The sequence below is a fragment of the Emydura macquarii genome, unplaced genomic scaffold (genome assembly GCF_026122565.2).
Source record: "Emydura macquarii macquarii isolate MOO-44397 ecotype Brisbane River unplaced genomic scaffold, CSIRO-AGI_Emac_v2 contig_1483, whole genome shotgun sequence".
Taxonomy (NCBI): domain Eukaryota; kingdom Metazoa; phylum Chordata; order Testudines; family Chelidae; genus Emydura; species Emydura macquarii.
Genome location: NW_027131620.1, coordinates 3,227,684 through 3,254,686, shown reverse-complemented (window position 1 = coordinate 3,254,686; position 27,003 = coordinate 3,227,684). Strand labels below are relative to the sequence as shown.

The following is a 27,003-nucleotide window of genomic DNA, read 5'->3' as shown; positions in this document are numbered from 1 at the left end:
TAGTTCACTAGGCCGTCCTCTTCCGAGTGGCAGGGGCGGCTCTCCTGAGCCGGGCGAACTACGTTTCCCAGGGAGCCCCGCGGGGCAGGGAGGGGGACGTTGCAGCCAGCCTCCCGGTGGGCTGGGCGGCCGCGCGGGCAGTAGGGTTCAAGAGAGCCGCCTCAGGCGCGAGCGGGGGCGTGAGGGGCGGCGGAGCGGCAGGAGGAGTCGCCGAGACCTGTCATCTAGGTAGGGGGCGGGGCCTTCACTGCCCCTCAGGCCAGCCCGGCCGCCGGCTGCGCGGACTCTTTCTGCCCGTGAGCGGGGGCCCGGGCCGGGCCGGGGCTTCGGGTGCTGGTTCGAGCCAGGTGTCCCCGGGGACATGGAAGGGGGATCTGTGGGTCCTGGCCACAGTCCTACAGCCTGAGCCAGGTGGCCCTGGGGGGCGGGTCTGTGGGTCTGGCCCAGGGAGCGGGTCTGTGGGTCTGGCCCAGGGGGCTGGCTGGGGGGGCGGGTCTGTGGGTCTGGCCCAGGGGGCTGGCTGGGGGGGGCGGGTCTGTGGGTCCTGGCCCCAGTCCTACAGCCTGAGCCAGGTGGCCCTGGAGGCGGGGGGGTCTGTGGGTCCTGGCCCTAGGGGTCGGGGGCCCTGTGGGGGTCTGTGGGTCCTGGCCCCAGTCCTACAGCCTGAGCCTGGTGGATGGGGCGGGGGGGGGGTGTCTGTCGGGCTTGGCTGTAGTCCTGCAGCCTGAGCCAGGTGGCCTTGGGGGATGGGGAGTGTCTGTAGGTCCTGGCCCAGTCTTTGGGCTCAGGACGCCCAGTGATGGGGTGCTGTGACTCCAGCTAGGCAGCCCCGGGTGGACTGGAGGGTGGGCTGCCTTTCCTGGTGAGCAATGCTCCATCCTTAGCCGAGCAGCTCGCAGGGCCTCTGGATCCCAGCAGGCGTGACTGCCTCCCGCTAGCTGGCTGAGTGACTTGTCCACGTGAAGCTTTGCAGGCTGGGACTGTAGATGCTCCAGGCAGCCCTGGCGCATTCAGGGTAGCTTCCACTCTGGTCAAGAGGGGACCCACTGTGCAAAGTGGGAGCTGGGGTGTCTGGGCTGCACCTCCATAACGGATGGTTCCATTACACATGTCCTGATTTTTCACACTTGCTATCTGGTCACCCTGTGCGGAGCATGTTTAAAAATCTGGCCTATTTAAATTCCTAAACAAGAGCTGAGCTGTTTTGAATCACCCATTCATCCCCCTCCCCAGTGTTGAGTCTGAACACTTGAAAATCTGGCCTTGAGCTCTTTGTAAGGTCAGTCTACTAGAGTCTGTGACTTGCTCTGGGATCCCGCAAAGTGGGAGGTGCTATATAAATATAAAATTGTATTATCAGGCAGTGAACAAAATTATACAGTTGAACACGAGGCCCTGGAAAGACTAATTTGCTGATGACCTCTTGATATTTGTTGCAGGAGCAGGATGTATACACTGCTGTCTGGACTTTATAAGTACATGTTCCGTAGGGATGAGTACTGCATTTTGATCCTTGGACTGGACAATGCTGGGAAAACGGTATGTGCTTTTAGTTACCCGTGAACGAGGATGGCACATGCAGCTCCCTTCACTCCTCCCCAAAAATACAACTTTGGTATTTCTCGGCCAATGGGCCAATTTCTTCCCTGGTGACACTTCAGTTATTTCACTTGTGTTATCCCATATATGGATTTGACCCCATGAGTCTAATTTTAGTACAATAAGCCTTCAGGGACACACAAATATAGACTTCGATAAGCACGTAATTACCTCTGAACTATTCCATGGCTCTGCACTATAATGGGGAAAGTAAGGGCTGTATTGTGTTCTAAGATTTCATGGAGAATCCTGATCCAATAGATACTTCTCCAATAGGGGGAAAATAGGTCTTGGATAGGATTGTCCTTGCCAACAAAGCATATAATACTAACTAGTTTCATTTCTTTTTTCCTTTCAGACCTTCCTTGAGCAGACAAAAACCCGATTTAACAGGAACTACAAGGGGATGAGCTTATCCAAAATCACGACCACTGTGGGCTTAAACAGTAAGTGAATCTGTTTAGAGGTTCTTTGATGCCTCCTGCAAAGTTAGACAATAAATGATCATTCCTTGAAATATTTAGGAAGAGTTTACACTGTGAAAATAGTTCCTGATAAGAGAGACCCTACCAGCCCCTCCCACCTGTCCACACACACTTTAAAGAGCAAATGGACTTGCCTTCAGAACCAGCATGTTTTCTCCATCTGACGGACAAGTGTGCTCCATTTTAATAATGCTAAGCCAAACATGGCCCTGTAACTCCACTGAAGTTAATAAGCCTGATTCTGTTCTTATTTATACTGATGTAACGCCACTGAAATCAATGGGTTTGTCTCTGCTTATTCCAAGGTGACTTTAACCCGCTGCCTTCTAATGATAGGTACCGCTATCCTGCTGAGGATTAATACTGTGTGTGATGACTCTTCTAACCTTCCCTTATGTGGGACTGCGTGCTTTAGAGAATACAATCAGTCTGCACTGGGTTATTTTTTTTTCTTTCTCTGCTCTAGTTGGTACTATTGATGTGGGCAAAGCCCGGCTAATGTTCTGGGATCTTGGAGGGCAGGACGAGCTGCAGTCCCTCTGGGACAAGGTATGGGACGTAACTTTTCTTTTTTAAATGTTTTATGTCTCTGAGTTGCAGACAAAAGAGGTTACTCTATAATTAGCCAGCCCTGCTACTTAATGCTGACCCCGGTACAGTTATTCGACTTATCTGTTTGAGAGAGTCACAAAAATTAATACTTAACAGTTACATAGTATTTTACAGACACTAACTACTTCTCTTAGCACCCATGTCAGGCAGGTACCATTATTATCATCCCTATATAAGAGCTAGAGGAAATTGGGGCAGAGTTTGATTAACCCTGAGGTTATGTGCACAGGACCACAGAGAGCTGTTGTGGCTTAGCCTAGATATTTTCTTAAAAGATACCCTGTAAAATAGGGATAATGATACAGACTTCTTATCCATAATTTCAAAGCACTTTACAAGAGCTGTGCACTATAGCTCAAACAGAAGTTACGGGTTTGAAACAAAATTACTGGGGTAGGTTTTCTGGCCTGTATTATGCAGGAGGTCAGACTAGATGGTCAAAATAGTCCCTTGTGGCCTTAAAATCTATGAAAGCCAGTATTAGAACCTAGGAATTCTTGGCTTAGACCATGCCTCTTGGTTTTTACAGCTCTGTGCAAAAGTGAAGTCTATAACTTATCAGCCCCAGTCTCCATCCATAAGAGCCATTCTTGCTGCACAGCTAGGCAGTAGCCTCTCCAACAGAGTCCCAAGTTGTGTTATAGCCACGTTGCCATGCAGAATTATTAGATACTTAGCTGCTGTCCAATGTACAAATGGAACAAATGTACTCACAGGTCAGCCAGAGAAGCTGCCTTTTCTGTTGTTTGTACCTATCTGACAGTAAACGGAGCCATCACAGCTGCCGGATCAATAGTTTACAAAACACTTGACTGAACATACTTTGTACCATTCTCTAAAAGCCACCCAGTCCCGGTTGTGGTGACCTGTTGGGTGATGCCAGCTCAATAGGTGAGGGGGCCCTATTCAAATCTGTTCCCTGGAACAAATGTAATGAGTTTTGTCATCTCTACATAGCCCTTTGTGAATTTGTGCACATCAGAAAACATCCGCATAGCTGAGTACCACTGTCAGGCTCTGTTTAAGAAAACCTGGAATAGCCCAGGGTACCTTAAATTGAGATTGAGATGTATTGGCAGAGTTCAGTAGGAGGCCCACGATAGGAGGAGCAGGCAGTGCTTCTTACCTGTCTGGATAGAGTAATATTGGCCGCTCTGTGTGGATGGAGCTTGCAAAATCAACTGCCAGGCTCTGGCTATTTGATCTCAGTCCATCTCTTTCATGAGTACCAAAAATCATATAAATTCACATCAACATTGAAAAGAGACGCAAGCAGCCCCAGCTGTTAGATGCTAACGCGTGTGCTGTGATTTCAGTACTATGCTGAATCCCATGGGGTCATCTATGTTATCGACTCCACTGATGAAGAGAGGCTCTCAGAATCTAAAAGAGCTTTTGGTGAGTATGCTGGGCTTTTACCTGTACTTACATACTTTTCATTATATGCTATGGAGGCTTCCTCTTATTTCAGTCAAATCCCTTCCTGCCACTCTGATTGAAATATGCATTTCATTTTATTATGCATGTGACCACCTGTGTGTATGTCATAACTTGCAGCATGTGTGGTCGTACTTTACAGGTATACCTTTTGAAATCAATGGGGCTTTTGGGCATGTGGTCTGTTCTGTTATTCAGACACTGTTAGTGACAAAACCTGTACTTGCAGTTGCCTTTAGCTAGCCTGGATCTTTCCTTGTGCTCTTGTTTTCCTTCTCTGTCAGCATTTTGTCATTGATTCCATATGTAGCAAAATTTTTATATAACCAAGCTTTGGCTTATCCAGTGAATACCTGCATAAAATACTCAATGTTGATCAAACTAAAGGGTGGAAGTTGTGATGTTTTTGTACTATGACTAATTTGGTTCTATGGGGTGGGGAGGAAGGGTATACTTTACCGGCACCCAGAGGCCCTGGGGGGCCCGGCCCAGGCTGCAACCCCCATTACCATGAGGAAAAAATTCAGGCATGATCTATAATTTAGCCTCAGGATATTTATAAAAACTTACTTCCCTGTTTCTATGTACCTATTGTTCAGACCTTGTGAGATTTGCAAATCTTAGAGATTTGTAACACGGGAGGGGGCCTGTGTTACAAGTTTATACTGGACCTGAAAAAATTATGCTTTGGGCCCTGCCTGTGGTACCTTTCACTCCTGTCTGTCTGTCCAGCCAATGTAATTGATGTATTTGGATGAATATCAGTGTGTTCCAGAGTTATCTAGACATTACCTGTTTCTGTTTCTTTATAGAGAAAGTGGTCACCAGTGAAGCTCTGGAAGGGGTTCCCATACTGGTGTTAGCTAACAAGCAGGATGTAGAGGTAAGATTACCTAATGGTTTGTTTGTTTTTTTAAATATTGTGAGCTAATCTAGTTGATCTAGATTTTGATGACCTAAAGGAGCTCTGTTTGTGCTGTGCTCATGTAACCTCATACCCTCATGACAAATCATAAAATGAGATACCCTCGTTCCTCTCTCCTTTAACCAGACCAGCATTGCCCAAGCAATAAGACTGTCTCTATGCTACAGCTCTTTGCCGGAAAAAGCTGTGAATGGCAGAGGTTACAGCTTGTTTTTCATGGGTTTAAAATTTCAAACCTCTCAGGGATATCTGGAGCTACAGAACAGACCTACTGTAGTTTCAGATTAGATTGTGGATACTGTGCGGGTGACAGTTCTTTGTTCTAAGGAAATCTAAGACTGCACCCATCTCTTTCCTTTTTGCATATGGTTTACCTGGAATTCCAGCAGCTGCAATACCATCTGTCATCCTCTAGAGGGAGCCACAGGCATTTAGTAGGCACACCTAGGATTTTAAATACCTGCTCACTGATCTCCCACAGCCGTTCTCAAACTTTTGGTATTGGTGATCCCTTGCACACTGCAAGCCTCTGAGTGCGCAGCCCATGAACGCCCCCTCCATTGGGGCCTTTGTGGGCACCCCACTCCCTCTTTCTCCCTAACCACCTGCACTGTGCCCTCTTCATGCCTAACCCTTTGCCCCTAACCCCTCCTACACCCACCTGGGGAAACTGACCTGCATGCAGAGAACTGCTGGCATCGCTGTTCATTCTGCTCTCCAATGCTGCTCCTCCGTGCACCCCAGGGGGCTTTGGGAGGGGGGGAGCGAGGAACAATGTCAGGGCTACCTGCATCCAGGTCACTTCCCCACCTGGGCTGCATAAGAGGAGGGCAGACAGCAGCAGCTACTGATGCTTGCCTCACAGCGCTGGCCAGGTGGGGAAAATGACCTGGATGCAGGGAGACCTAGTGTTGCTCCTCGCTCCCCCCTTTATAGCTCCTTGGGGAGTATGGAGGGATGTTAGGGGGTGAGGGGGTGAATAGTATCTGTGTCTTTCCCCCTCTCCTGCCAATGTTCCTCCACCGGGAGGATGCAGAGAGACTCACAGACCTGCACCTGGCCAGGCTCAGGACTCTCAGCCCTGCGGGTGGTGGGACTCCTAGCTCGCAGCCCCACAATACCGCGTTGCGATCCCTAGTTTGAGAACCAACAGTCTATCAGTCTGATCGCCTACTTCTGGCTGTAGTCAGTTTCTGGTGTTTCAAAGGAAGTTAATACCCACCACCTTCTGCTCCTGAGTAAAGCACCTACCTTGATCTGTACTGGTGAACATGACTGAGGGATCCCTTTCTTACCCCTGAACCCATCACTTTATGCCTTAGATATGTGATTTGATTATCTTTATTTTAGAACATCAGTACTGATGTTCTATCGGGGCATATGGGGGGGGGGGGGCATATTAGGGAGGAGTTGTACCTCTGTCGGAGGAACACGTCGTGCTCCTTAGAGAGCAGTTCACCTGCTTTGGTTCCCATCTACACCTGGCTCTCACCTGTGGCTCCATGTAGCTGTTTCAATGCAACAGTGACCACACCCTGGTAAACCACTTCGACAAGCAGGCTAAACCAGGTGAGGGTAGCCGATGAGTCTTTTACCCTTGATGAGTTAGGGAAATTGCCTTTCTCTAGCATGCAAAGACTGTTCCAGAAGACTGGGTGGAAGAAATCAATGTGATTCAACAGCAGTGAAGAGTCAGCACGGTGCAGCGGTGCGTGGAGAACATGACAAGGCACTGAAGATGTCCTGGTCACCCACTGCAGCTAAAGAAGTCCCCAACTGTAATGATTCTTTGTGCTGCTGGAATCAGGCTTCCATGGCCGAGAGTGGGACTGCCCCTGTGCAAGAGCTTCTCACTTAAAAATTTCCTGCACCGATTTTCTTGCAAATCTTATCCCATTAACATCATCTTCTCAAATCTCATCATCATTAACATTATATCATCAATCCAAGTCCTGTGGCGATGGGGGCATGGTGAAGCAGCAGGTGGAGATGACCACTGGCGGTCATAGCCACAATCCTGGACGTAGGCGGCCTTGGGACTAATAGGCGTTCATCTTGGAGCAGCGGAGAAATTTGGCCGCATCCTACATGACTAAGCAGCCCTTTTTGGATAGTGCTGCTCACCCTTTTCAAGGGAGGAGGCTAAAAAAGATGCCCTAAACATTGCCTGCCCCATAACATCTGGCCAGACTACTGCAGCTAACAGATCATCCTAAAGCGGTCGAAAAACAATGAAAAAGAGAACTCGTTCTAGGAGCATGGAACATCTGCATCTATATGGATGGAGGAGATGCACGAAGGCCTGAGAGAAGAACAGTTCTTGTCTCTGGAGAACTTGATATTGCAGCACTGAGTGAGACTAGATTGGCTGGAGAAGCTTCCATTAGTGAGCTAGGAGGTGACTATACTTTCTTCTGGAAAGGAAAAGCAGAAGATGAAGACAGGACCAATAGAGTTGGATTTGCACTTAAAACATCTTTCGTGAAACAACTTTCTGATCCCTGTGTTGGCTTATGAAACTTTGATTCTCCCTGAATCCTTTACGGCATGTCACTGTCATCAGTGTCTATGCACCTACACTGCCCAGCACAGAGGAAAAGCAAAGAACAGTTCTACTCAGAGCTGGACTCCATCCGCAGAACAACCCCTGCATGTGACAAGCTCATCCTGCTGGAAGACTTCAATGTTTGAGTTGGTAGAGACAGCAGTGTCTGGAGGGGTATGATAGGATGACATGGAGTGGGGAAAGATGAACGGTAATGGACTCCTACTCTTGGGTAAATGTGCAGAACATAGTCTGCTCATCACTAACACCATCTTTAGGCAAAATGATAAATATGAAACAACACAGATACACCCACAGTCCAAACAATGACATCTGATAGACTGTTATCACCCCCCAACGAGACATCCGTGATGTCAGAATTACCAGAGCCATGCATGGCGTGGAATGGACAGACTACAAATTGGTAAGTACAGTGCTCAACCTGCACAGTCTCCTCCAAGGGCAAGCATCCCACGCTCAACAGAAGAGCCTTCAACATAGCAAAGCTCAAGCACATTGACTATCAGGTGCAGTTTCAGCAGTCACTTGATGACAGGCTTTTTTCATGCCCACCAATCGCTGGCAACCCAATGGAGAAATGGAACCAGTTCGAAGATGTGATTGACACAGCTAAATCAGGCTAGGACCAAAGAAAAGGGGTACAGTAGGATTGGTTCAATGAGAACAACAGGGACATTTCCAAACTCCTAAGTGACAAGCAGAAAGCGTTTGTTGAATGGCAGAATGATCTCACTTCCATCTCAAAAAGAGAGAGGTTTAAATGCCTACAGAGTGAGGCCCAGTTTGAACTGAGGAAAATGCAGGATGAATGGTGGGAGAGGAGAGCTGCACAAATTCAGCATTATGTGGATGCGAACAATGCAAAGATGTTCTTTGACTCTCTCAGCAGTCTATAAACCATCTAAATCTGGCACAGCAGATGGTATAACCCTCATCAAAGACCAGGAGGGAATCAGAGAGATGGGCTGATGAACACTTCAATAATCTACTCAATCGACCATCCACAGTCGATCCGTGTGTCCTTGATTACTTACCTGAGAAACCCATCAAAGAGGCTCTCTATCTCCCTCCATCAGCCGAAGAGGTCAGAAAAGTCTTCAAACAATTGAACACTGACACAGTGTCTGGAAAAGATGGCATTCCTGCAGAACTCTACAAAGCAGCAGGCCCAAAGGCTATCGAAGTATTTCATGACATCCTGAGTAGCATTTGGGAGGAAGAAGAAATGCTACAAGACTTCAAAGATGCTGCTATTGTATCACTGTGCAAAAAACAAAGCAGCAAATCTGACTGCGGAAACTACAGAGGCATTTCTCTCCTTTGTACAGCAGGGAAAATAGTAGCTCGTGTTCTACTGAACGCACTCATTGTAAACATATCTAAGGAGAATCTGCCAGAAGTGCAGTGTGGTTTCAGACCAGGTTGTAGTGCTATGGATGTGATTTTTATCATAAAGTAGGTCCACAAAAAGTGTTTAGAGCAGAATATGGACATGTATGCAGTTTTCATTGACTAAACCAAAGCTTTTGATATGGTCAGCAGAGAGGGTCTATGGGCTAGTCTACATAAACTGGGCTGCCCAAGAAGGTTCTTACAAATCATCCATCTGTTCCATGACCACATGACAGAACAAGTGCTGTCTAATTGTGACTCTTCTGATACATTCAGAATTTCGACTGGAGTGAAGCAAGGCTGCGTACTTACACCAGTGCTGTTCAATCTGTTCTTTGCCCGTGTCCTCCACCGTGCCACAAGGGACTTGGATCAGGGGATGTGCATCTGTTACCAACTTGATGGCTCTTTGATCTTTGAAGACTCAATGCCAAGACCAAGATGCTGGAGAGACTTTTTGTCGAGGCGCTTTTTGCAGGTGACTGTGCCTTGATGGCCCACAGATGTTATCACTCTCAAAATTGTGTAGCCGTTTTAAAAAAAATAATCTAGCTCTAATCAAGAGGCAGCATGATATAAAAGAATTAGCATGGGTCTGGGAACCAGGGCTTCCTGAATTCTAGTCCTAGTTTTGCCACTGACTAGCTCTGTGACTTGAGGATGTCTCTGAATCTCTCTCCTTTCAGCTTCTCTGTCTGTAAAATGAGCTGCTTAACTCTGGGGAGACTGAAATATAAACTGCCCAGGACCCCTCAAACCATTTCCATCCACACTCTCCTATTCATCTACTCACAACCAGTCCAGAAACATTGGCTCAAGAACTGTTCCAGTTTTCCCTGGCACTTCAGAATAGCAGCATTTGGCATTGTCGAAAGCATAAAATACACATTCAGTATAGGTAGGCCGCACAATGCTAACAGGTGTGTGGAATAATCCCACCAATGGCATGTTGAGAGAAGCTTTATTGTATTTTTTGGGTATAGATGCAGTGGTGATCTGAATCTTCAGAACTGGAAGTTTTTGTATTTAAAGTGGGTGAAAACAGACTGATTTGGTGACAGGGATATGAAATATCACAATTTGTCCCACAAAGATATGAACACTTCAAGTAGTTTCGAGGGGGAATCCCTAATGTTTAGAAAAGTTTGTTTGATCACTCATCATAGCGAAACCTGCAAAAACGTGAATTTACGCTCTTTTTCCAGCATGAACCTGGCTGTTTTATAAAAAGTCAAAAAACTAAACCTTTTGGGACACCATTAAATCAGGGAAAAATTGTGGAAAACTGAGCTGCCAACTGATACCACAGCCAATACTTAGCATATGTTATGTAAATCTAGGGAGATGTGGTTATTTCAAGGGAATCGTACCTCATTTCTGAAAATGAGGTCTGAGACCTCAGAGCTTGGGAAAGCCCTCAGACTTTTTCTAAAAGGCCTTAAAGAAAGAGAGGGGAGGAGTACTGGCAGATAGTTGTGTGTCCATGGAGCTTGGTAGTCCTACCTAGTGGTTGTTAATGGTGCAGAATTTAGGAAATTTGCCTCTTTCTCTGACTTAGTCCTTGGCTTGTGGCAATTCCCATTTTTAATAATAATATCTAGTTCTTGTATAGCACTTTTCAGTAGTGGATCTCAATGTGCTTTATAAAGGAGGCTTATATTCATATCCTCATTTTGCAGATGGGGAAGCTGAGGCACAGAGGCAGTGACTTGCCAAAGGTCACCCAACTAGTCAGTGGCAGAGCCAGGAATAGAACCCAGGTCTGAGTCCCAAGGCCAGTGCTGTATCCACTAGGAAACAGTCTCCATACTATTTTAACCTCTCCATAAAATAAGATTACATGGTAGTAAACCAAGAACATCATGGCAGATGGGGTACGTTGGTCATGCGTTTTCTTTTCTTTCACTTTTCTCACAGTCAGGGTTCCTGCCCACCCTTGAATGAGTGGGACGGTCCCAATCTTTTTTCTGTCTTGACAGCCAGTTGCTCAGAGGCAGTGAAAGAGCCCATATTTATTTCAGGTATAGTCCTGATATTGTGGCCTTATGACATCCTTGTCTTTTTCCAGTTGAGGACATGCAAATAGAGAGGATCCCTACACTTGGACCACTTCCTCCGGAGCCCTCTCCAGATCTTTCATAAAAGTATTTAAGCCTGCTCCTAAGATTTAAAAGCAAGACCATTGTAGGAAGTGACTGTGTCTTTGAAACGGCCATTCTTCATAAAAGGAATCTTGGCTATTTAGGGAGAGTTGACATGAAGATTTAATCCACTTGACTGTAAATGCTATTTCCTAGGTTGTGTGACTCTGCTTTGACATAGCTAATGAATCTGACCTTTCCAGAGCTGTCCTTGTGTGGCCTGTATTATTGTCGTAACTTGCTATTCTGTGCACTCACTTGTCTCCTTTCCAAAGCTTTGTTCTTAGTTTATATGGTTTTACATCAAAAACATGCTGTTCTAAAGAAATCTTTTATAAGAGTGAGGGAAGATACTCTTTAGCTATGCTGATATTTTCTCCCAAACAAAACATTCAAGTGTGCCTGGCTGAAAGGAACGGTGATGTAATCAGCTTCCTTTTCCACTGCCTTATCAGGATCCCAATTCATGCCTTCCTTTTGGAGGCACCAACAGGAACAATTGCTCGGTCTCAAGTGGGGCATCCTTGTATCAACAACCTACTGGAGCTGACCCCACTGCTGTTTTTCCTCTTGAGACATAAATTCTCGAAGCAGATTCATTGTCCTAGTGCAGTGGCTGCTTAATGTTAGCATAAACCCTGCCATGGCTTTCCTTTTATCAGAAGGAAAATCATCCTGGCCTGCATTTCCATTGAGGTTAGTAATTGCCTGGTTTTATGAAAATCACAATAGGTAAATATCATAGCAGGGAAAACAAGAAAAAATGACTGAAAGAGTAAAAATTGTTCCTAGCCACTTGGATGACTACAGCATTCAAAACTACTACTGGGGCAGGGCCAGAGCCGTTTGTCGTTCCTGCTGCTGAGTAGTGAAAACATCTCCTCCCAAGTCCTTCGTAGAGAGATGGACATCACTCTCTGCGTTTCTCCATTGCAGCACAGAAGAGTTTACAATGGCCAAACTTGTGAAGTTTATAGATCGTGGAGAATGACCACACACATGTGACTGGTGGTGTGCGTGCGCCTTGGAACTGCAATGCTTTTGAAAAGCCTCCAGTCTGGCTATTTTGCACAGGACAGAGTGAGCAGCAGTGTGAAGATGGTCTTTATTTCTCATCCTGTTTTCTTTTGTTTTGGCCAAACCTCCAAAGCCTAGGAATGGGAGCCTGGGATATCTTCTGAAAGCTGAATCCATTTCCAGCTTATAGTGAGTCTAATATCAAACTAATCTGGTGTTGTAGTGTTGTCCACTGTACCATCTTGGTAAAGGTCAAGTCTGTAAAGTCTTGTCCCTTCCGAAGGGGTTGGATGAGACATGTCATCATGCTATTATTGTAGCATTCCCCCTCTGTTGAGCAGTAGCAGATGTTGGGCTTTGCTTGTTGGCTTCTGAGTGGAGGAGAAATCAGTGATCCAGAGTTTGGCTACATTCCAAATGTAACCTGCTTTATTGACACACATACCAGTCCTGGATTACAGAGATGCGAGCAGTCTCTTTTTCTGCAATCTCAGCCCAACACCAAAGCCTGGTTCCCAGGGAGCAGCTGTGCCTTTAGAATTGACTCTAATCAGAGCCCACCATGAGAGCAAATGCTCCGGCTGTGCACACCACTCCCTCTATCCCAGAACCCCGTGCAGCCAAAATCTAATACGAGTATTTCTTCCAAGACTAAAAAGTTGCTCGTACACCGAGAAAAAGAACCTGGAAGACTGGGTGTAACAGTGCCACCAAGTGATGCCTGCTATAACAATAGCCTTACTGGCCTATTTGGATTGGTACAACTGAATCTATTGAGGCTGATACACCTTGGACTTAGCTCACTGTGGTGGTACAGTTACAACACTTGTGATGTTGTGTGGGCTGTTGATGTACTATGCTAGAGAGAAGGGGAAGATTAAAGGAGGAATATGCAGTTGAGAGACAAAAGCCCTGTATTATTTAAGGCAGGAGAGTTTCTACAGATGGGGTAGCAGGGGTGCATGTGTGTGCAGTGAAGGTGGTTGGAGAAGCTTCATGGAGATGCCCCCTCTGCTCTATCCCAAAATACCAATTTGGGTGGTAGAACTGTTACCTTCCCTGAGATCCAGAGTGTCCTACAGGGTCCCATCACTTCTTCTCTTGCGTCTTGCTGTTCCTCGGAATTTTGGAAATTCTGAAAAGTCTTATCGGTCATTATAATCCGATGAGTCAGTGCTGTGTGCTAGCCACAAGATGCTTGTGGAGAATTAAAACAGGACAAGCTGAAAGCCTGTAGTGGCAGATATTGTCCATTCAACTTCAATTAGCTCAGAGGTTTTAACATTCAGCAGCTTAGCACTGCCAAGTCATGCTTACCAAAAAAAGTAATGTTACAGTAAACACTATGCATTCCCAGCAGGGCTAGGCAGCACTCATTGTCCTCACTAGTACTGACCTTAGCCAGAATGTCCATTTCTCAGCAGGTGATTATCTCTGCCCTTCTTGTTGCTCAGTGAACGTTGTGCTAGGGATGACTCCAGTGGCTGAGGGGAGGCTTACAGAATCTGCAGGGGAGCAATCATTTCAGCATGCTTGCGTCTCTCTCCCCTTTCCAGACCGTCTGGTGTGAGTTCTGACTCTCCAAAGGCCCGGTCCCACTCCTGCTGCCGTTAATGTTCGATTAGCCACGCAACAGTTAGCTGTTCATCAGGTGGCTAGACAAGTCGTACTTACAAATTGAAGCCTTTGCAGTTGATTAAAGTTGGTTGTTATGGCTCCATGGCTGGCAAACTGTAGCATGTGGTCTAAGTAGTACAGTGGATTTGTACCCTCATCTTTCGCTGCTGGAGATCAGGAGTTCAAAGCCCACCTTGGGTCACAAAAGAAAATGGTTTCATATTAGTCCTGGTTGGGCCACAAGAAGTTGCGCAACTAGCAGTTACTGTTCAAGTGAGAGACAGGGCTAGAATAGTAAGGGGGAGGGTCACAAGGCCACATTCAGGGTGGTTGGCTGAGCTGGGCAGGGAAACATATGCTAACCCTGGCACAATCCACTGCCAATAGCCCCTTGTGTTCAGAAGTATTGAAGAATAACAGTCTTACTCCCTTACAGCTCTCCTCCTCAGAGTAGTCACCTCTGTGAACCATGCAACGCCTTGGTTTGCTGCAATAGATATTCAGGGTCATTATCCCCCTCTTACAGATAGGGAAGCTAAATTGAGGCCTAGACTTGTAGAAGATGCATTTCCTTCTTGCAGGCACAATCTGCACTTGCAAAATTACAGTGGTAGTTCCCCCCCCCTCCCCTTGCTTGCATGAATTGTGAGTACAAATTCCTCCTTGGCCAGATAAGGACCTGATTTGCTCCCTGAATAAGATACTTCACTGTCTCAAAGGTAGGTGTGAGCCTGTAACCAACTGCAGGTTCAAATTATGTTGCAAAGAGGAAGGCTGGACTAATGCTCAGCTAAAAATAAAGTGCTTAAATGACCTGTTCAAGGCTACTAAGAGAGCATCAGTGTTGGAACAGGAATGAGAGTTTGAGAGATTCTGGCTCCCAGACTTATGCTTAGGCCACCACATGTCTTCTCCACATCACCTCTTCCCCACCCTCCTGATCTAATTTAGAAATGTGGAAACTCTGCATTGGCCTGTGTGTTAAATCATTTCCTGTGGCTAACTTTCACACACACGTTATCTCCTTTTGGCTAAACTTCTCAAGTCTATTTAGACCTTTTAGAGACTTTTTAATTAGTCATTGTTTCTGGAGAACATGCAGACCGGGCTTCAAGTGTCCTTTGCTTAAGGATGTAGAAAATGTCAATTCATCAGTGGCATTTTTCAAGCAGGATGCATATTAAAGTACATGCTAAGATCACGCCTTTCCATTGAGGAGGGGGCGAGGGAGTGTGCAACTGAGGGAAGCCAGAGGGAAAAAATTTTCAGCTATCATTTCATTTGATCGTAAAGGGTTCTAAAGATTGCATCATCTGTGTATGGTTAGCATCACTTTACAGTGATGGTAACGATACTTAGAGAGGTCTTAAAAGTAGCTGCACTGAGGATTACAGTGAGTTCAAGCTTGAACCAGTGCTGCCAGGATGAGGGGAGAACTGGAATTCTCTTGTCATTATGACCAAGGATGTCATAATCTGAAAGCCTGATTCATTAGTCTGTGAAGGGTAAAGCTTATTCATGGCAATGCTGCGGTTGTGTTGGGAACAACTTCCCTGCATCCAGGATCTGGTGAATCTCTGTTAACTGAGAACAAACTGACCCAATGGCATAGAAAATACATTGTGTTCCAGGCCCTAGTCACATGCCCCTATGCGAAAGCAAGAGTAGACCAAAGACCGTGCAGGCTCTGTCAGACCCCGGGGGAAGCAAGTTCCCACTTCAAAGGCCTGCCAGCAAGAATACCCTACCCCCTGCCAAAGGAAAAGTCTAGGGAGGCCACATCAGCTGGCAGAGACCTGAGCTGAGATGACCTGTGAGCCATTTTCTTTGAATGCAGCTCGTGCACTCAGTGCTAAGGATACCCCCTCCTTTTCTCAGGGTCTGTTACAGACATGGCCAAATCAGCTCCTCTCAGCCTTGAATACTGGCGGGAGCTAGGGTTGGTGCAGGACCCCTGTTGAGGTGGGCTTTGATGTCAAGGTGTTTGAGGGAGTGTTTTGGAGGAGGATGACTTGTTTAGGGGGCAGGAAGAGGGAGCCTTTCCATACACGTGGGATGGGAAGAAGATACAGAAGGTGCCTTGTCCTGCACTGCACTCTCCAGAGGATGTGGGTCTGTCACTAACCCATTGCACAGTTTGGCATGACAGCTCCTGCTTGGCAGAGGACTGTGTCTTGAAGAGCAGCAGAGGTGCTGGAGAGCCAAGTTAATGTACCTAGATATAGATGAGTCTGAAGCTAGTGAGGTCATTTCTACACTTTCAAAAACACTAAAGCTCGCTCCAAAGGCAAGATCATTCAGTTTCAGATGAAAATAAATAAGGGTGACGCTGCAACGCTTTGGTTAATGAAGGTCAGAGAGCAGAGTCCAGACCAAGTGAGCCACCCTGGACAATAGCTGAAAACCTCTCTGCTTTCAGTAGGAGGCATAATGCTGGAAATGGCTCCGGGCATGGTAGGATCCATTCTGGGGAGAAGTAGGGGGGGACGGGGACAGCGATCGCTATAGTAGCATGGGAGAGTTATCTTTTATGGCTTCTCTTACAGACCTGTCTGTCGATCCCTGACATCAAGACAGCATTTAGTGACTGCATTAACAAAATTGGGAAGAGAGACTGCCTGACACAGGCCTGCTCAGCTCTCACTGGGTAAGTGTGGGTCTGGACCGTGTCCTGGTGAAATTCTGCAGCAACCAGGTGAACGTTGCGAGAATGGGTTAACTGCGTGCAGGGTGCTCAGGGAAGTGAGGCAGGGGGAAGGAGGGCAGCATTATATGGGTCTCATAAGAATCACACAAGGGAGCTATGCTTCCTTGTCAGGGCGTAGGGATTTCTGTGTGCGTTGCTTGCTCATAACACTGAACAGGTGCTCTCCCTGGTTTATGAACTTGCTTGGTGCTATAGGACCTTGACATTGTGTAGCAGTTTGTGACACTGCTTTATCACCTAATGACCTAGCACAATGATCCCAGTTGCACGAGTTAACTTTGCCACAAGTCATTGTTCCATGGAAAACCACATGGAAATGTGACTCTGTTTGTGACATTGGCAGGGGAGGAGTAGGTGTGTGTCCGTTCACAGAAAAAGAGAAGTAATTACCCTCTTGCCGTCCTTCCGGTTTCACAGGCGGAAGATGAACTTACTTATTAAATAGCTATGTCTGAGAATAACACTGCATCGTCAACACACAGGTGACTTAAGTTGCTGCTTGTGGTTAGAGCAATGGGGTAGGAGTCAGGAGATTTGGGTCTTCTGCAAGCACCCGGTGTAACCTGGAAAAAGTCACTTAACTTCTCCTAATGTTGCCCTTTATAGAATGGGGCTAAAAGTCCCTGTCTACTTTTTATAAAGCTCTTAGAGTCTTTGGATGAAAAGTGTTACTCTGTATAAATGCAAAGTAGCGTTATGGCTGGTTAAAAAGGCTACCCTGTCTAAAGCACCAAGCCTGCTCTGAATCCAGGCTGGCCGAGTGTACCCTGCCAGCTTTGGTTAGCTGGTTGTAAAGCAGCAATGCCGTGCAAGCCGACTGCAGTAATAGTAGAGAGAGCAGGAGAAGAGTACCTTCTCAGCCAGAAGGAGAGCCACTGATGTAACCATTTCACAGAAGCAGTTTCCATCAAGATGAAGAAAGCTTAGTATCTAGGAACAGGAATTGGAGCCAACAGCCATATGAAATGCAGCCTTTCCAGTTAAGGATCATGTGCAAATGCTTTTGGGTTTTGATCTGTGTGGATTTCTCTTCCCGAGTTTTGTTCTGAGTTTGGGGTTTGAACTAATGGAAGATTGAGAAACTCAGACTGTGTTGAAGCCCGGCAGAGCTGAGAGTCCCCTGGAGTATCCACTCACAAAGGGGAGCACTGCAAACTGGACTCAGGTGAGTCTGGGAGTTTGCAGACCTGGAGATAGAGCTGGCCAGATATTCAGAGTAAAGCCCCAACCCTGTCGAACGTGGAGTAGTTTGATGCTTTGCATGAAACATTCACGCAGCCAGCAACTACCAACAAATTGGATCTAGAACATGGTGTATGAGCTGGGACACAAATTAAAATGCATACATAGTAGGGAATCGAAGAGAGGAATATTTTAAAATCTGATGCATACAACTGTCCTGTTCCTCAGTTGCACGAGAAGCCAGTGTAAATACCCAAATGAAGGATTGAAGGGAACAGAGAGAACTAACACTGCTGTAGTGGATGGTCAGCATGGGATGGCGGGAGCCATGACTGCTTTTGTCTTGTTTCCTCAGTAAAGGGGTGAATGAGGGAATCGAGTGGATGGTGAAATGCGTGGTGAGGAACATTCACCGGCCCCCAAGGCAGAAGGACATCACGTAAGAAGGTGCTGGGTAACTGAAGCACAGACAGCTGCTTCCTATATAGACCCTGCTCTCTCTACGGAAGAAGGTCCACAGGACTCCTATTACACCTGATTCTTTCTTAGCTTGTTTGGAGGCAAACATCCTTTTTCTATGTCTAAAAGGAACTACAAGAGCAAAGGATTTGGACTAGAAAATGTGTTTCTAGCCTTGTGTATTAATCCCTTGGCCTGAGAGCACAGCCTTCCCAAATGCTGAGTGGTAACTCATGCTGTGTCCAAGCTGTTCAAGTGCAGAGGATTAGAGATTTCTACTTCATTGCTTTAGGCTGTGGGATGTATGATTCTTGGGTTCTTAATCTAATAGATGCTAGAGGCCAGGTCATTGGATTCTCACGTTCCAGTCATTACTGGAAGTTACTTCCAAACCTTTAATTGTATCAAAGGAGATAGTTAGTTAGGTGTGGGTGAAGGAGCGAGGGGAAAGGTCTGTCTACAGCCACCTCCGTGATCATTGTAGGTGGTGTTACTGGCCTTATTAATGCAGTTGTTAAAACAATAGGTAGGGTTAAAGTTGATTAGGGTTCTATTTCCACTGTGGTCAAGTTGATCTGTGACTTTACAGTACCGGAGAGATGGAAGCCAACAGCAGCATGATGGCATGTAAGCTCACAAGGGGTGGTTTTAACTGGAAAATGACCTTCAGAAGTGTTGGCTCGTGTTGATTGTCAATAGCACTATTGTGCTGTCTGTCTGAGAGAATGACTGGTGTCTATACTGTAACTGGGAGGGATGGAAGTCCTCTGTTTATGTGTTCTAGGGTGAAAGCTGTACCTGTAAGCTGAGGTGGATAAGTGTACAATAAAGCTTCTTGTGTCTCTGCCTGTTTCCCTTGCTGATGTAGTTGTTTAATAGGCCTCCACAGCAAAGAATTAGGGGTACTCATCCTTCGCAGCTGACTTTGCATCACTGGAAATGAAATAGGTGAGACCGCAAAGTTCCCACTCTCCCAGCCAAACAAAATTTACCGCAAACCTGTTGGCTTCCTTAACTCCTCTTTTGAAACAAAACACGGGGGTGAATTTTAAGAGGTGTTGAAAGGGGTCACTGTCTGACTGCTGTGGCTATTCTGGTTCCTGGATACAGTAGGACATGAATGAGTGGTAGAACAGCTAGGGCTGCTTAATTTGCTTAAGAAGGGAAAATGGTATTTGTTTAAACATGCGTCAAGCTCCTCTGAGGCTTTTCTGTCAATGAAGGCTACGACTAATTCATTTGCCTCCAGGACAAAGGGCTGGAGCAGTTCTGAGCAATCTGTCACAACCCAAGCACACAGTGAAGTCAATCAGAGTTGTACGTGCACATTTGAGTGTAGGATCTGACCCAGGCCAGCAATGATGGGAAAGGAAGTTCAGAAAGACTGTCACCCTAGAAAATAGGAGTTTGACAAATACTTTGTCCTTTTGGAGAGAGTGGAGGCTAGTGGTAGTTTTTTCAAACAGGCTGAGCCCTATCAAATCCAATGACTCAGATATTAGTTCTGCGCCATAATGCAAGCTGCTCAGCTACTGTGGAAATGAGGGAAGAATAAGAACCTATAAAGAATAGGTGGTGTGGCTGCTACATATAGCCTCATGCTATACTGGAAGTGTAAGTGTAAACCACTGACAACTGATTGCCTTTTAATTCATCTCTGATGCCATCTCAAGGCCCTGGTATGAGGGTGTTAATAATGGATGTGGTGACAAGTGCTGTGTTTTGTCTACAGCTGACCATAACCCCAACAGCTGCAGCCAGTGCAAGAAAGTGAGGAGAATGTACCAAAAATCCTGACAAATTGCATACTGGAAAATTCCACTGATGCCCAGGCCTTCTCAGAGAGCTCAGGATGGTGTGTTACTAAATACTTGCAAAGGGCTACAAGAGATGAACCTGTTGCAGAGAATGTTGGGACTGATATTGCTTGCACTTAACCCAAAGTATATCCACCGCAGACAGTAGGATTATTCTGAATTTATACCACTAAATGCAAGCAGAATTTGAGGTATTTGGCTTTAGGAATTACCCCTATTTGGAGAAGGGGAAAAGCTAGCATGTCCTGATGAATTACAACAACAATTTCAGCAGGCTGCATCACTGCTCACAGCAGCATTGGGGGATTTCTTTCTTCTTGCACAAATAACTGATGTGTTAGCTCTTTATTGTTACCTTTCCCTGCTGTGTAAAGTAAACAGGTGTGAAGCAGCCTTGCTCAGGAGGGGCACAGAGGTTACATATTTCTTCTTCTTTTAAAACAGACAAGTCTGCATGGAGGTGTTCTCTTACCTCCCCGAACTCTCCATCTCTGTCCTGAGGAAAGGCTAAAGAGGGAAGGGTGAAGTGAAAGCAGAATGGTCTCCTGTCTGTGAACAGCTTCTCTAAGTCCAAACATCACTCTTCCTTTAGGAAATTCCAGCAGAGCCCTGCAGCACATAGCAACGCTACACAAGACGGGGAGAAAAAAAAAAGACAAAATTCTTTAATTGAATCTGATGGAGAACCAGCAACAGATGTAATTAGTCAGTTTTAATGGGACCAGGGCACAAGCCCTAACAGTCTGAGTTAGGAGAGCCAAACTCCAGGAGATTTAACACGGGAACTACAGAGCCTGTTAGACCACCCTGCAGCAGACGAACTGCAATTCACTTCTCATACACACGCTGTTGCTCAGTGGAACACTTGCTGGCGGTGAGACGCACAGCAGGAATGGGAAAAATCACTCCAGATGTTGAATTCATTGTCTCTCTCTCAGTTTAGGGTGGATAATTTCAAAGCCACTTAAGGGATCTAGATGACCAGGTCCCATGAAAATGAATGGGTGATGTGGGTTCCGATTGCTCAGGCAGCTTTGAAAATCAGTGTCTTCAGTGTATCTGCATAGTCCTGTTCCTCTGCTGGGCAGAGACCAGCAGTCACCGTGGAATAGGTGAATGGCAGCTGAAAGGAGACCCACCTATGTAGTGCGCATGGGTTTCAGTTACAGGTTCTTTGCACATGGAATATACCCTTTCTGTTTAAGTGGATCTCGGGCATTCCAGCCTTCCTACTTGCTCTCCTTTTCAGATCTCCTCTTCCTCCCCCGTTTCCTGTGGTGGTTGTCTGGGGAGAGGGAGGAAGATGTCTCATTTCTGAGGTAAGGCCATAATTGTTCTATCATCTGGAAGGTACAGTCCAATCATCAAGAGCTGAATGACATTCCACTTCACAGCAGTCTGAGCTGGGGCTCTGAATTTAAGTGAAACTAATTAAGTTAAATCCAAGTTAAGGTTGGAAAGCACCAAACTTTCCTTTTTCCATCAGTTCTTTCTGATGTCAGCCATGTGTTTGTTATTTCCTATCTCATTATGCAGCAGTTCTGCAAAGCATTCTCCCATGCATATTTATTATTCAGTTTCTGTACAGAGCACTGGAGGGGTGGAGGGTGTTTTAGAGAGACAATTTTCCGTGTCCTGAGACCTTACAGTTAACAGCCCCCAAACCTGCATGCTGCTCAGCACAGTTAAAACCCTTTGTAGGCATGGAGCACATGGCAGTCAATGGGTTTTGTGCAGATTCAGGGCCACCCATGCAGAGCTGCTTGTAGAGTGAGGCTTGACATCACTGTTATACCTAATCCAAGCTCTCCATAGTGCCCAGATCATTTTTCCATGGAAGTTAAAATCCATCGAATAGCCTGGAGAGAAGATGAAGCAATTTTGGTCAACAAAAAAGGAAGCAGGTTGCAGCAAAAGGGAAGATCCAGCGGCTGGGTGATCAGGCATTACCCAGTATATTGATGGATGCCCCACCTGGCACTGCTCTGAAGGAAGCACCTGAATACAGCTTCTTTTTCAACCTGTTACTGTAAAGCATTAAGTTAACCTTATTTCATATTATTTTCTTACTCTGGTATGACCAGACGTTGAAACATTTCAATTCAACATGCAGCTCAACACCCACTTACAGCCAACGTGCCAAGTCAAGATGGTGAGTGTTTGGAATGCACAGGATTTGCTCCCGCACAGAAAGGTGGAATGTCAGCTCGATAGCAATTCACCTCCCCTTTGCAGCCCTACCTCTTCCTGAGGAAAACTGCTTTCCTTTATCTTGCTCAGTATACAGGTTGCAGATTTGCTATCTCAGAAACCAGTTGTCTTGTTTACTTCATCAAACTATGCTTGAAGTCTCTAATAAAGCATAGTCCCACTTGGGAGCAATCCTACGATAACTAACCATTGCATGCACAACAAAAGGGGAGACCAGTATGGCCACAAATGTCAGTTCACAAGTGGTCACTTACGGAATAGCTGGAAGAAAATGTGAACTATTTTAATTCTTTAAAGTGGTATACCAAGTTCCATTGGCTGTGCACTTTGGACAGTAATCTGTTGAGAATGGAAAACATTCATGCTTAAGCCTCTGTCTTCATGTAAACCTCTTCAGTCACAAAGAAATGCAAAGGGTAAACACAGGAAAAATGCTATCTAATCAGAATGATTTCTAAACAGATCAGTATTTTCTTTGATGCACCAAATTCTCTAACTTTTCAGACAAAAGGCTGATTATCTGGATGACAAATTGTTGGTGGGTGATAGCGTGCAGTGTATCAGAAATGTTTTGCATTATTATTCATACCGGCTTTTTCTTACACCACGTATTTTAGTACGTGCTTGGTGTTTGTTAGGGAGTGCTAACACACTCCGTGGGCCACCCATAAAGACTCAGATGCCAGCTACTGTTAGTGCTGTCAGACTGTTTGAGAAGGGGCCAACTGCATCAGGCTGGCTGGACAGACTAGCATGCAGGTCAGTGTGCTGTAACATTCATAAGGAGTGTGAGAATCAGCCCACAACAGATGGTAGCAGAAGCAATCATCATTTACGTTAGCTCCTGCATGACAGTCCCTGCTTCTCTTCCTGCACTATAGACAGACACCTAATCTCTGCTCAGACCTACCTGACACGCTCCATTTAAGGAAACAGAGGGTCTTCTAAGTCAGTCTTTTCCAGCATTACAAATAATATGGGCCTATCCTCCCCAGTCAAAAGGAGAAAGGGACAATTGTTAAGTACTCTTGCTATATTTTCCATGGCACAGCTGTTGTGAATAAATGCAGCTTGGTTCCATGAGGGAGGCAATGGCTAAATGCTTTACCTTGATCTTTTCCATTATTGTGACAGTGCAATTAGTTATCCGCACCAGAGAGCTGCGCAACTTCATCAAACACCAGCATAGCTCTATGCAGGTACAGCATGGGCCTGAATTGCCATGACCTGGTGCAATGATTTACACCAGTGAAAATCAACACAGTTTTACATCCACTTTGCACAAATGTGACTGGCTACACACATTCTAGGGCTATGGAGACTTGACACCCGTATGTCACTATGACTACACCTTGGAGTTGTACAATCAAACCTACATCACAGATCTGTGCAAGGGCACTTACACCATAGGTCTGTATGACTGCACAAATATTTCTAGGTTGTAGGGCTTTTTCTTTATGGATCATTCTCCTTGTTTCAGAGACTGTCAAAAGTAGGGATGGGGCAATTGATCTGAACTGAAACTGTCATTGAAAGGGAACATGAGAATTGGTATTAGCCATTGGATAAATATTCCTGAAGAAGAATTCTGGTAAGTGATAAAAGGTGGCAGGCTAATGACTATTCCTAGTTCCTGGTCTGTAATGAAGAAGCCTGGGAGGGTCTTGAAGTTCTGTCTTAATGGAGGGAGACTGAAATCTTTGATGATTTCTCACAGCCTGCACTTGGGCATTATATAACATACTGCAGAAGGATCTGAGTTTATTAATACACTTTTTCTTGTATGACTACAGTCCCCTATGTGCTCATGAGCAAAATTAGGGTATTAGTGTTTGTTTAAATGCAGGAGTCAATACTGTTTCTGGTTCATTGCTTTTCTTGGAACAGGCCTGGTTGGTCATTTACGGGCAATTCTTTGTCCGAGCAATCACTGTACCTCCCTTGGCAGAACAGATGCATTATCTGTATTTCATAATCTTTTTTTCTGAATACCTTCCAGGATTAGAATTAGTCTCTGCAAGGTTCTAGTTTCAACTTGAAAAGATTCTGTTACATACTCAGAAAGCCTATTTAGAAACTGCGGGTTTTTTTGTTTTGAATTAATTTCCTCTGCAGGCTCCTGGCATTATTGCCTTAATTTATATCTGTAACCCTTTTGCCAGATGGCATCGGCAGCAACAAGGGCTGGGTTCAATAACTAGGGGATTCTTTTAACAATACAACACAGAACCGGCTTCAGCCCCCACGCAGTAATCCAGGAAAATTACACATTACCCTGGGTGCCTCTAAGAAGCAATACTACCCCCTCACAGGCACTGAATCTGAATATTGAAAAGAAAACTTTTAATAAAAAAAGGGAAATGAACCCAGCATTAATTGGGGGCGTGCATGCTTCGCAAGCCTACGACCATGTATACAAAGTACATGGGGCAGTGTCCTTTGCCTCAGATTCTCACCTCATGATGTGAAAGTCCAACAAATAAATGTTCCTTTTTACAGGCTACTCCCTTCTCCCTCCACTGCACCCCACTCACAGTTGTTGTCAGCAAAGACCCAGAATTCAGAAGTGCGTTCGCATGAGTTCACCTCCCACTCCAACGGGGGCGTAGTGTCAAGCAACGCCTCATTTGCTGCTGTTGTGCCATTTGTGCTACGTTGTTGCCGCCACCATCCGCTCCACTGCTGCCGCCGACTCTGCCCCTGCATTACTGCCCGCGGTGTCGCTCTACTGCAATCACTTTGATCTCTTGAGGGCTCACCACTTAACGCAGCTGTCAGTAACTTCAGCAGTTAGTGGGGCAGCTTCACTACTCGAGCAAGCTGGCCTGTCTCTTTCACTGCAGATGCTGCCCCACAGCAGGTCTAAAGCTTTGCACTTAGACCTGGTTATCAGTGATTTCAGCTCTGGTGATCTATAACAAAACAAAAAAAATTCTCAATTGAGCGTAACCAGCTCTGTCATTGAACAGTGAAGAGGTGAAGGATCAAATGGTGTCTAAGACTCTTTAAGCAGAGACCATACCCACAGCTACAAGTAATTGCCCCCACCCACTCTCCTCTCCAGTGAGTTTTGGCATCCCTACTGCCTGCTTAGCAAATGCAGTTCAGTTGAGAATGACTTCCCTCACTCAGGGCATGTCAAGCACAGTTCTGCTGCCCCTCACACAGCAGCCACCTTTCATCACCTCTGCACCCAACACCAGCTAAAAGTGATCATCTGGGCAAAACAGCTCCCCAATGCTGCGCACCGAGGCAGAGTCAGCATGTCTATACAAACAAGGTCGCTTCCTGAAATCTTTTCTCCCAGTTCATCAGTTGTCAGTGGAGAGCTCATGCAGACCCTGCTTACATCACTATGACTCACTTAGCAAATACGTATGTGCTATGCTATTTGGTACAACACACAATAAGCCTCTTTTGCCTCACCAATGAGACGTACTTTTCATTCTTGAGCAAGACACAGTAACCTCCGTGCTGGTTTAGCTCTTCTGGTATGTTTCATTCTTGATGTTCTCCAACATGGTCAGACCCAATTATCACACCCAGTAGAAATGATGGTGATGATGGGAAGTTGCAGCAGAGATACTATGGTGATGAGAGCCATAGAAATACCTGAATAGATCAGGAGATAGATATGATTAAGTCAAAACATCATCTACAGTAGGTATTTTAAAAATATATCTTGTCAGAGTAAAATGCAGAGCTGGAAGCGCCGGTTCCCCAACTTCTCTAATATCTGTCAGTCCCAAATCTTGCATCTGATTATAAACTGAGAAGCTCTGCTCATTTCAATAACAATCAGGGAAGATTTGGTAGGGGAAGTAGAAGTGGGTTGCAGCCTAGGCAGCAGTGACCATGAGATGGTCGAGTTCAGGATCCTGACAAAAGGAAGAAAGGAGAACAGCAGGATACGTACCATGGACTTCAGAAAAGCAGACTTTGACTCCCTCAGGGAGCTGATGGGCAGGCTCCCCGGGAGGCTAATATGAGGGAGAAAGGAATCCAAGAGAGCTGGCTGTATTTTAAAGAAACCTTATTGAGGGTACAGGAACAAACCATCCCGATGTGCAGAAAGAATAGCAAATATTGTAGGTGTCCAGCTTGGCTTAACAAAGAAGTCTTTGGTGAACTTAAACACAAAAAAGAAGCTTACAAGAAGTGGAAGCTTGGTCAGATGACTAGGAAGGATTATAAAAATACTGCTCGAACATACAGGAATGAAATCAGGAAGGCCAAAGCACAATTGGAGTTGCAGCTAGCGAGGGACGTGAAGGGGAACAAGAAGGGTTTCTACAGGTATGTTACCAACAAGAGGAAGATTAGGGAACGTGTGGGCCCCTTATAGAATGGGGGAGACAACCTAGTGACAGAGGTTGTGGAGAAAGCTGAGATACTCAATGCCTTTTTTGCCTCTGTCTTCACAGACAAGGTCAGCTCCCAGACTGCTGCACCGGGCGGCACAGAATGGGAAGGAGGTGAACATCCCACAGTGCTGAGGAACAGGTCCAAGACTATTTAGAAAGATTGGACATACACAAGTCCATGGGGCCAGATGCAATGCACCCAAGGGTGCTGAGGGAGTTGGCTGATGTGATTTCAGAGCCATTGGCTATTATCTTTGAAAGCTCGTGGCAGTTGGGGGAGATCCCTGTTGACTGGAAAAAAGCAAATATAGTGCCCATCTTCAAGAAAGGGAGGAAAGAGGATCCAGGGAACTACAGACCGGTCAGCCTCACCTCAATCCCTGGAAAAATCATGGAGCAGGTCCTTAAGGAATCCATTTTAAGGCACTTGGAAGAGAGGAAGGTGATCAGGAACAGTCAACATGGATTCACC

General features: G+C 45.8%; 1 protein-coding gene across 9 annotated transcripts; it reads left to right on the top strand.

Moving 5' to 3' along the window:
* The first annotated feature begins 98 nt into the window (after window positions 1-98).
* Window positions 99-20,673, top strand: ARFRP1 (ADP ribosylation factor related protein 1). 9 transcript variants are annotated; one of them, XM_067554040.1, is made up of 8 exons: window positions 99-228; window positions 1,440-1,539; window positions 1,958-2,045; window positions 2,551-2,633; window positions 4,013-4,094; window positions 4,946-5,016; window positions 16,338-16,438; window positions 20,401-20,673. In XM_067554040.1, exons 2-8 carry the CDS (start codon window positions 1,447-1,449, stop codon window positions 20,465-20,467), a joined length of 585 nt encoding a protein of 194 aa, XP_067410141.1. In that variant the 5' UTR covers window positions 99-228; window positions 1,440-1,446; the 3' UTR covers window positions 20,468-20,673. The 9 variants fall into 9 exon arrangements, with proteins under 9 accessions (XP_067410141.1, XP_067410145.1, XP_067410139.1 ...); XM_067554044.1 differs by lacking the exon at window positions 20,401-20,673 and adding an exon at window positions 19,872-20,355; XM_067554038.1 differs by lacking the exon at window positions 20,401-20,673 and adding an exon at window positions 18,036-18,983.
* The last annotated feature ends 6,330 nt before the right edge of the window (window positions 20,674-27,003 follow it).